An 11393-nucleotide genomic window follows, 5' to 3' on the forward strand; every position below is an offset into this window, starting at 1 on the left:
GTTTTTAGTTTTTAGTTGGCTTGGTCCTAGGACACTGATCTCCCCTCTTTTTTTTTTTTTTTTTTTTTTTTTCCAGTGGAGGGAAATACCTCAGTGGGTCCTCTTGAGGTCTTCTGTAAATTTTGGGCTTTTTAAGAGACAGAAGCTGGGATTTGAACTCCGCTGACTGAGTCTGACAGTACAGCTCACCTCCTTGTCATGCCTTTTTCATAGTGTTGTCCTCTGTCTGCCCTTAACATTACAACTCCAACTCCTTTTACTGTGGAGTTCCTCAGCGCAGGGGAAATACCTCAGTGGGTCCTCTTGAGGTCTTCTGTAAATTTTGGGCTTTTTAAGAGACAGAAGCTGGGATTTGAACTCCGCTGACTGAGTCTGACAGTACAGCTCACCTCCTTGTCATGCCTTTTTCATAGTGTTGTCCTCTGTCTGCCCTTAACATTACAACTCCAACTCCTTTTACTGTGGAGTTCCTCAGCGCAGAACAGTGTTTTATTTTGACCCTAATCTCATGTTATGGTGCCTAGTGATCTTCAGGTTTTTACTACAAACGCAATTCTTGGGTAGGGAAGGGTTCCAGAATCTGGCCAGCACAACAGCTTTCAGCTTTGCTATGAGATGCTAAGATCTGGTCTCAGCTAGCAAAGCTTCATCTTCCTCCACACAGTCAGCTGGCATTACACCAGCAGATCTGCAATCTGTCTAGGTGCCTTGCGGGATTAAAGATGAATGCACCTGCAACAATTATTCCTGTAACTGCTCCATGACCTCTGGTCTAGTGTGACCCTCTGGGCAAAGCATGGGCATTCATCAACTCATCACGCTGTCTCTGAGAGGGACCAAACTCTGGATTCCTCTCAAGTAACACCAGGCAAAGCAGCCGAGGAACGTGAGATGCCTGCCCATAGTCTCAAGGTCAACAGTCTTGCCAAAGAACAAACTTGGCTAATCGATCCCAGAGATAGGAGATGAGGTCAAACATCAGGATGAAACAGAGAAGGGAAGATTAGGAGATACTTGGGTCAAATGAGATCATAAGGATGCAGGACTGTGAAGCTGCTGCATATCAAACATGTACATTCATATCAACAGACACACAGATGTGATATATATATGTGTGCACTCCAGCCTTGCTGTATCACAGAATGTTTTGTCCTGTCCCCTGACGGGTTTGACCTCTTGGCAGGAGTTGCCACAAATACCAGGTAAATAGGCTGAAACTGAAATAGAAATAGAAAATACCCACATGACCATGGTATGGTAACTTTAAACCAGCAGAGCTTCCAAGAAGAAAAGTCAAGCATCCCCAGTCAGTCAGAATTCTTTGGACATATCATCAGGAAAATGCATGTATTTAGGTTTTCTTAAAAGCCTTTGACAAATTATCTTGCTGAAGGGAAAATTTAACCTCTCAGGTTAATACTATTATCAATTAAAAAGTGTCTGACACGGAAAAGAAAGGGTAGACACACCCTACCCAGAAAAGAAAGAGAAGTCAATTTTCAGCATGATAAAGGCTACAAAACTCACCCACAAAGATCAGTGTTGTGGTGTTTGATCCATGTGTTAATCATCTGGGAAGAGGGTGAACAATGAGACTCTGCAGATGACATCAAATTATCAAGGAAGACTGAAGAACTCCAGAGGATCCTAATAAAGCTGGGTGCATGAACAGCACGGTGGCAGATGAAATACACTGTTGACTATTGCAAAACATTGCACACCAGAAGGCATTAATTTGATTTTTCATACATCTTAATGGATTCTCAATTAACTGTAGCAACCCAGGAAAAGATCTGAGGATTGCAGTAAGTAACTTGCTGATATTCTCTGTTGAAGAAATGGTAACAATTTAGATGTTAATTTAAAGAGAAAAAAAGCAAACAATGTAAGGAGTTATATAATAGATAGGCTGAAAATAACATTGAAAATATGGTAACGTCAGTAGGTAATTGATGGCGTGCCTTTGTCTTGACTACTGTCCAGACCTTCAGCTGGAGAAGTGATGGAGCAGTGCCAGTTTCACGCTGCTGAGGAGCTGGCTCATTGAACTCTGTTCTGGACTGAACAGAAATAGCCAGACTAGAGGAAGTTCAGAGACGGATGATGAAGCAGATAAGAGGTCTGCAAAAACTTCTGCGTGAAGAACAATTATATAGATAATGAAGAGCTGAATGAGGAGAACATGGCAAAAGTACATTTCCTGAGAAGAGTCAGGAGATGTTCAGGGAGCCTGAAAGGCTGCAAATACAGCATGGGCAAATACAAGTGGGATTTTTTGTTTGTTCATACACCGCACAGGTAATCTCTGGAACTCATTGCCGTAAGATATCATAAAAATTAGCAGTGTTCTGGAAAAAGCCTGAACATTTATATAAGGAGTAAGACTATCTGTGACTACAATAAATAAGAAGAGCTTGCAAATTTGGTAAAGATGCAGTCCTTTCCATATACTTAAGAGCATAACCCTCTCTCTAAGAAGTGGGAATTTGAGAGAAGCGTCTCCATGCAAAAGCCTTATGCTAGTAAATAGAAGAAAGATTAAGATTTAAGATTAAGCTGGAGGAAACTTTTGATCAGATGATATTCCTTCAGTTTCTAAGCTCCCCTTTTAGTGATGATAGTGAAGTGGGGGGGAAGGAATCCACCATGAAAATTAATCAAAGACTTCTGTATTACAAATGAAAATCCAATCTAAGCAGGTCCTTCCTGCAGGGTCTGCTAGTGAACTTTTTGCTTAGAGCCAGGGCAGCGCATCTTAAACTAACCAAACATCTTTTTCACCTGGTCTGCCACAGACAGGCTCATGTCTTTCTACTGTCCCAGGGGCAGATTGTGTTCTTGGTAGTTTGTGCCTCATCAGCACTGATGCCCCTTCCCAGCACTGCAGCCTGTGAACAGCCTGAAGTGGTGATCTACACGAATAGCCTTGACTTTATTTGAGTGTGAGTTTGTGGGGAGTAGGCGGGCTGTTCTTAGTGAGTTGTACTGATATTCCTGAAGGAGAAGTACCTGGGGGCGGGTTGAACTGCCTGAGCCAACTGGAGTTGGACTGAGGTGGGAAAAGGAGGGATCTCTTTTGACCAACCTGGAGCTGGGTTTGGCCAGGAGGCCGCTGAGTGCCTTTGCTCTCTCCCTGCAGGCTGCTCGGCAGAATGGCCACAGAGGAGCGGCACCTCTCCTCCAGCTGTGGGTCCTTCATCAAGACCGAGCCCTCCAGCCCATCTTCTGGCATCGACGCCATCAGCCATCACAGCCCGAGCGGCTCCTCTGACGCTAGCGGTGGCTACGGCATCACCATGGGTGGCCACCCCAATGGCCTAGACTCACCACCCATGTTCAATGGCACGGGGATTGGCAGTGGGTCCTGCCGTAAGCGTTACGATGACTGCGCCAGTGCCATCATGGAGGACTCACCCACCAAGTGCGAGTACATGCTCAATGCAATCCCCAAGCGGCTGTGCCTGGTGTGTGGGGACATTGCTTCTGGGTACCACTACGGCGTGGCTTCCTGTGAGGCGTGCAAAGCCTTCTTCAAGAGGACTATTCAAGGTATGGTGGGAAGGGAGGGAAACTGAGACGTTCATTCCATAGCAAAAAAGGAAGACGGTCCCAGACATTGCTGAGACTGCAGTGTTTCCATGTCATATAAAAGGGGGCAGGGGAGGGTGAATGTAATGTACCTAACCCTCCATCCTTTTGTATGCCTCCTCTCTCCTCCTGCCCAGCTCTGGTCCTTCCAAATCCACCTGGATGTGAAGTTAGGCTTTGTGGTGGTAGGAACCTTTGCCAAGTTCCTAGCCTGGCTGGCTACCAGATCTGGGTATCTGGCCTAGTGGATCTTCCTGCCTCTGCTAGTGGCACTGATACCCTGATAATGGGGCTGCTAGTGGAGTGAGGCCTGGAAAGGAAATGCTTTGCACTCTAAAGGTGGTTTTAAGGCCCATTTGAAGAATGGATGCCCTCGCCTAGAGATGGCATCTCTTTAGAGATGTCTGCACCTTGAGGTGAAAGCTCCAGCATTACAGGAGTAGAGAGGTTCTCACACTGTCCCGCCAGTCTTAATTTGTGGCCATGGACTCCATACAGACCTCACCACAAGGCGGGACAGGGCACTTGGATGAGAGTCAATCCTGTGTTCCTCCTTCTCCAGCTCCACTAACCCTTTTCATTAAGATGCAACTTCTATGAAGATAAAAAATTTAGGCACTGAAGGAGGTAGAGCTACCCAGTTTCTGTCAGTCTTACTAAGGATGAGAAATTCCTCAGATGATTTTGAAAACCTCAGTGCGTGTATGTGTAGATGAATTGCAGTGCATTGCTTCTGCATGTACAATTCACATATGAGGCGTATGGCTTTGTCCGGACTGCCAAAGGTATGCTGCAGATGTGCACACATGCAGGTACAACAGTATAGCCAAAAGTGCGAGTGCATCCAGGCAAGCTCCAATATCCATGGATGCTTGGGTGTACTTACACAAGCAGGCCCCGTGTGAGCAAATGTGCCTGGACGTACAGATACTCCCTTTATTTCCTACACTCCCTAACTGGAAAAAGGACAGGATCATTCACCTTCCAGTGGAAAGTGTATTGAGTTTACCCAGCCATGGTGGGGACAGATGTCCAGTGAGCAAGCAGCTGTGTGTGTACTTGGCTGTTGGCTGGGGTCAATCCACCACACTAACACTTCCTTGTCTGCTGTGAAATGAAAGAAATGCACATGTGGGGAGAGCACACATTTTATTTTTGTTCATTGAATGGACCTGATTACACTCCGTCACTGGGGATGTTCAACTCTGGAGTGGAGAGAGCAGTACAGGGTGCAGTTCAGGCCAGGTTTCTGCAGAATTCACTATTTCTAGCTTAATTTCTTAGATTCTAGGTGTCTCTCCTTACTATTATCCAGCTGTTGAAATAATCGCTCTGTATTGCCCCACTGACTCTTCCTCTTTCATTATGCTGTGTGGAAAGCATGGCCATCTCTAGGGCGTTGGCCTGTTCCCCAGCAGGATTTCTGTGATTTGTCATTGCTGAATCTCCTGTGATTGAATGTGAACTTTTACTTGGACTTCTGACTGTCGACACTGATTCTGTCCCTCCTCCAGCACTTGGACCCATTCCCAGTGTTTCTTTTTGGCACATTCAGGTGCTAAAGGAGGGACAGGGTAGTACTCTGAAGCAAAGCCCTAGGGGCTCCTTATATAGGAAGAGACTGAAAAACTAACCCTTCATGGGAGCGATGCTGGAGCATCTCTGTGGCAGAGCAGAAGAGAGGCCTGACCTGGAGAGAGAGAAAAAGGAACTTTTGAAGAGTTTTCAGAGAAAATCAAAAGAAAATGATGCAGGGTGGCAGTAACTAGAGCCTTTATCAGCCTGGGTGATATGTCAGCTGACAATCTGAAGAAGGGAGAGTGCTTCTTTCCAACCCCCTCTCCCCAGCACAGCCATATTCTCCCTGTGGTTCCCTAATTGATTGCCTGTTAACGTGTAACAGATGGGGGAAAGGAATATGCGGAGATTTCTCTCACCCTGTCATCAGCTTGGGCTGGCGACTGAGGTACCAAAATGCTTTTATTCCCAAGAGTGGGAGAGTTGAGTGTACTGTGCCTGAGGGTGAGCAATTTCAGCTATGGAGCTGAAGGCTGAGCCCAGGGGAGTGGGCAGCAAATAGAGCTGCAGAGTTTGGTTGAGTCAAGAAAATGCACCGTTCCTAGGGCTCTGCTGCAGTGCATGTGATATCCAAGCACAGCCCTGGGTATGCAGGGGAAAAGGGTTTAAGGATCACGTAAAAGAGACAGCAAGTGGCAAAAGCATTTCCAAAAGGTATTCGTCCTGCAACTTTATTATGTTCAGTAGACGTGTTAAGCATCTAACTGAAGAAGTGGGAAAATATCCATCCAGGCTGCCTAACATCAATATAGGGTGTGCAGAAAGCATGCAGATGTGTATGTTATACAATTGTATTCCCTGCTAGTATCAAAAGACTTGCCATGATTCTGGTATCTGGGAATGGCGTTGACTCAATGGTTTGATCACAGAGATGGAGCTATGACCCCAGGATTTCCCAGGTGCTCAGAGGAGATGCAGTAGGTAAATTCATCATCAGGCTTTTGTGGTCTTGGACCAGCCACTTCACTTCTCTCTGCTTGAGTATTGAAAGATGAAAAACTAATGACTGTTATGAGAGTACTTAATCTGGTGGCCCTACGTTTGGTAACTTTAGCATGCTGCTATAAAATGGCTCTAAATCTGTCCTGGGTGATAAGACTCCTGCAGCCCTATCTAGATACCCCTGATCATGAAGCAGAACTTCATGCTAAGTCCCCCCTCCAACTACACCCCTCCCCTGCTACAAATGATCCCAGTCTGCCTATTGTTTTTTTTAGCTGCATTAACTCATGTAAAACCTGCATGTCTTGAGGCAAGAGGATCTTGCCTCTCCATTCCCGCTGCTGCTGCCACAGCAGTGGGAAGAACAGACATCCAAGCTGCAGACCTTCTTTGAGCCTAACAGCTCTGCAACTCACTTTCCCCCTTAGCCAGGTGAGGCCAGGCTGTCCTGGACAGCACGAGGGCTGTTGCTTTTCAAGTGATGGGGAGAAGATAGGCTGAAAGCCAGCATGGACACGGCTGGTTATCTCTGAGGTCACTATTGTAGCTATGTGGGAGTTTTCCATCAGTAGGATTTTTCCAAAGAAAAGCAGCTTTTTTACCAAGTCAGATTTCCCCAAGGAAAATTTTGATGATAGGAGAAAAAAAGAAGTCAGGAAAATCCAAACCGTTGATTCACTTCAAGCTGAATTGGAGTGGTTGGTTTTGCTGAACTAAGCCAGGATCACACAACACATCCTAACATGTCCCACAGGTTATGGGGGGGGTCACACCTGTGACCTCTCTCACATTGTGTTACATGGCTCAAGGGAAGGATCAAGGCCTGGAAACCTGTGTGTCATTTCCACTTTGCAGCACTGGCAATGCTTGAGATGGAAAGGTGAAAACCTGAGATGAGGTGACAGCACACGCCACTGGGCTACGGGCCTTTCTCTCTGAGCACGTTATTTTGAACCCCAGCGCTGGACTTCCCACACTTTGAGGCAGAGTCAGAAATTCTGAACTCACTTGAAGCATTTTTGGTCAGCTAGGCTGTCTGACAAAATTTTAATCCTATTTCTCTATCATTGTATTGCTTTGTGGGAACTGTGCTTTGGGTCCCCATTATATTCTAGCAGCAGTCTGCATTTACCTCCATGATGCAAGTGTCCTCCATAAAAACATGTGCCATGGACATCACCTAACTTTGTGAATATTGGGAAGGTGCAATCTAGTGGAGATAGGAAAGAATCTGAGTTTTGGGCATGTTGAAGTGTGCTGCTATTGGTGCTTAAGAGAGATCTGATTTGAAACCAAGAATTTCATGTTAGTTGAATGTAATGGAACGGGTCTGTTACATGAAAGATAATGTGTTTTGGATGTTTCTGAATTAAAACTGTTTGAATTTCTATGCCATGGAAATCCTAACTAATTCTCTCATCCAAATTTAGGACAAAGGCAAATGCTGGATTTCTTACGGGATACAAATTCTTAATCTAACTCTACTCTATTCCTTCTTTTAATAGTTTTCTCAGTAGATAGAACATTATGTATCAATCAAATATATTTTCATTATCTTTCATTCATCAGTCGTTACAACTGGTAGGTAGTTTTGCCTATTCTGAGTATTAACTAATAACAGTGCTATGTAACCATATGAGCCCTTTATTATTCAACATACTCATGACTATGACTACCCTTCATCTATTTTTCATCTTCAAATAGTGAAAATTAAGGCTATTTCTAAAATGACCCATTAATATAAAATAAAAGCTTAAAGCTCAGCAAAATAAATCTGAATTAAGATTTCCCTCTTTGTGATCTTTGAGAATCACCTCATTGTGTGCTTGGAACTCATACCCATAGGTGATACAACAGGACTTGCAAGGAGTGATACTGGGGAGAACTGGTTATTGGAGAGTCAAAGAGAAGAGACACATTTACCATCATCTGAATAGGCAGGTTATGTATCAGGCAAAGTGCCTGCATCTGTGGATTCCCTGCTTGAGTCTTGCAAGCTTCAAACTCAGTAAGTGTAGCAATACAACCGCTGTGCTGGGATGCCCTTACACCAATAAGGGGCTTAAAATGTGGATATGCAGCTCAGAAGACTTGTAGGGATTTATAACAGGCTTGTAACAAAATCCGTAGTCTTCTAGGGCTTCCTGGTTGTCATTACAGTGGTTAGAGTGGCTCCTGGGAAGGGAGGAGCAGTTGAGAGAGTTTGCTCATTTTCCTCAGTGGAAGAGCATTACCATCCACAGGATCAGCAAAGGGCCTGTGAGATGCAGAAAGGAGGTTTTGTGTCCCTACAGTAGCGGCCATGGCAGCCAGGCACTGTCCTACCCTTCTGTGCTTCTCAGAAATGTTCGTGCTACTTCTCAGGTGGGAGTTCACAGCCAAAAACCAGGAGATGTTCTGAGCTTTCCAAAAACTTTTGAAGCATTACCAGGGAAAGTGCAGTATTCCCTGGATCTAGTGCCTGAGTGCTGCTTACTATTCACAGCTCTAGCACTTGGATTCAGAAGACCATCTCCAGTGCAACTCAACTCTATTAGTCTTGTGTTTTCTTTTTGCCTCGGTGCATCTGTACAGAGAACTCTGTGCAGAAGGATCTTTTCTGTGGAACTTCAGTAAAGTATTTCTGTGTCAGAAACCCTACAGACAAACTTGCTGCCAGTAGGTAGCCCCAGGACCCGTCTCCTGCATCCTCGTGCAAGCAGGAGACTGATTTGAGGTTGTGCGAAATGTCCAAGTCCTCTTTTGTGGAGCAGGAGCCAGATGTGCCACCCTGAGGAGGCCAACAGTGCTGGTGTTACACCTATAGCTACCCCCTTTTCCTCTCATAGCGTCAAGTCCTGAAGCCTTGGTCCTCACATTTCTGTTTTTCTTACTGTATGAGCCGCATGAAGTAAAATTTTAGTTAATCCAAGCACTAGGGCTTATTTCACCTGCTTTTCCAAAGTCTCATTTTCCTGCAAGTGATAAGCATGTGTACTAGGGTGGGGAGGTTTTTTGTTTTGCTTTTGGTGGGGTTTTTTGTGTGGTTTTTTTGGGTTGGTTCGTTGTTTTTTTTTTCTTTCCAAAAATAGGAGCCTCTACGGATGCTTGTGTATACTCAGGCACCTAGACCAGGTACATGCCCCTGGAAGCGTAGGACAGCCCTGCTGAAAATCAGGTCACTTATTCAAGTGCCTAAATACAGATTTACAGGTCCAATATTTGAATCCCTTTCTTTGAAAACTGTGGCTTAAAAAATAGCCCCTCTTACCTCATGCAGATCATTGGAGAGATTTTCTTCTGATTTTCACAAAGTACCTCTCCTCACACCAGGACTCAGGCTATGATGCCTCAGTTAGAAGGGCTAATTTAAGCAGAATGTAGTAGAGAATCCACTCCGTGTGTATTATCAGTGTTCCCCCTCCTGGTGCAGGAGGTCAGGCTGGTGCCTGCTGAGGGCAGAGGAACTGCTGGTCTGGCACTGCACTCACCGAGGGCCTTTTTACAGTTTTCAGGTCCCTTTTCACTGAGACACCCAAATGATCTGTTTACCTTCAGAATCAGAGAGAAAAAGGATTCAGGACAAAAGCTTGTGGGTACTGAAATGAAAGTGTCATCAGAGCTAGCGGCTTATTGAAAAGTCAGGTTGCTTTCTCCAGCAGACTGTCCCAGTCATGCAGAATAGCTGTACCATGGAGGCATTATACTGACTGCCTGATGGGACCTTCCTAAGGCAACGGTATTCTGCAAGCAGTTCTTGTCAAACAAATGAACAAACAAAAACCAAAACCAAAAAAACCCAACCAAACAACCAAAAAAACCCCATGGGGGCAGTGTAACAATTGTTATAAAAATTGGGATAAAAGGAAACAAATGTATGAGCTGAGGCACCTGTGAGATGGATTTCCCTGGGAATACCTGCTTTCAGCCCTCTGGCCCCAGGGGACCAGCAGAGAGTGGCACCACCATTGGTCACAACTGCAGCATGCTGTGTCAAATCACTAGGGTGAAAGACATGACTTGAATGAATGGAATTTGGAACTTAATAGCAGATATGTCTGAATCTGGGTTTTTCCCTGAAGTTCAGGAAAAGCTGCAAGTCATCTGGTCCTCTGTTTGAGTCACCCAAAGAAGGAGATGAGAGGTCTGTGTGCAGCAGTGCAGAGCAGGACATAGCATGCAAGGAAGGGAGAGGAGAGGGAAAGAATGGTGAAAAGCAATGAAGAAGAAACCAGAAAAAGAGGAGAGATTGGGGGGTTCTTCAGAAAACAGAAGCTGAAAAAGTTTTAGCTTTAAAGACTTTCTTGGCTACTTCTATATAATCTTTCCTGAGTTTCCTTGTAGAAAGGCTTTATAGAAAGGCAGGATCAGTAAGCAGGGAGCAGCTTATGCTCTCAGTGCTGTACTAATTCTGAGCTCAACTCCCCTGAGGAGCCCTGTCCGTAACTTAAGCAGGAGCCGGGTGGGACTTTACTGCGCTCCCCAAGCTCAGGGAGGCATTCTCCTCTTCCCAGTCCCTCCCCTTCCAGAGAGGTATGGTGACTATGGGGTTTCTTGAATGTCCAAGCTCTGGTGTGCAATTTTCAGGTGCTCCTATTATGTGTGTGCTGGAAATTATGTTCCAAACTGTTTAACAGTCAAAGGTCTAATTTTACAGAAAATAGGGTAATTTTGCAGTTCTCCAGCATAAAAACCATGATCTATCACTTTAATAGTCCTTGGCTGTTTCTTAGCATCTCTCATCTAAAGGCTTTAAAGTGCAGTTAGACCTTAATGAATCAAGACTCACGATCTCCCCAGAAGGTAGGTTTGGTGCTCATTTCATTTTGCACACGAGCAAACTAGGACAGAGAGAGGAAGTGATTTGCCCTCCAAGGCCACATATGAAGGCTTAGAACAAATCCAAACTCTGATCTGGCCACCCACCGCTTGATTTTTTGAAGCCATTTTTTAGGTAAATCTTGTGCCGTGGCATCAGTGAGGTCCTAGCAGTTTTTTCAGATCAAATGTAAATATTGTCTAAGTCAAGGAAATCTCTTCTAATAAGCAACAGTTCAAAGCAAGGCCTTGTCGATTAGATTATCCCGTTTTCTGCCCTTTCCTTGTGGGTCACATAATCTACAGTTCACGACACACAGAGACTTGACTCAAATTTTATACTTGCATACAGACTTGTCCATGTGCACCCTTGTGTGCTGATGCTCTTCTGCAGGGCCTTGTAGCACCCCCAGCTGCTGCAGTGAAGGGGAAACTCTTTCTGATCCCCCTGCGCTGGCAGCCGGGCTGGTGGGGTGTCCCCCAGCCGC

The 11393-nt window shown here is 45.1% G+C and overlaps 1 protein-coding gene across 4 annotated transcripts in view; it reads left to right on the plus strand.

Annotated features, from left to right (window-relative positions):
• The window catches only part of ESRRB (estrogen related receptor beta), a 139766-nt gene that overhangs the window by 90419 nt on the left and 37954 nt on the right, over window positions 1-11393 (plus strand). For all 4 annotated transcript variants that reach the window (XM_009280727.2, XM_009280726.2, XM_009280728.2 and 1 more), the window contains one exon: window positions 3140-3549. In XM_009280727.2, the coding sequence (XP_009279002.1) occupies window positions 3140-3549 (410 nt within the window). The remainder of the gene's footprint in view (window positions 1-3139; window positions 3550-11393) is intronic.

Source organism: Aptenodytes forsteri, unplaced genomic scaffold (assembly GCF_000699145.1).
Source record: "Aptenodytes forsteri isolate BGI_AS27 unplaced genomic scaffold, ASM69914v1 Scaffold193, whole genome shotgun sequence".
In the NCBI taxonomy this organism is placed as follows: Eukaryota; Metazoa; Chordata; class Aves; order Sphenisciformes; family Spheniscidae; genus Aptenodytes; species Aptenodytes forsteri.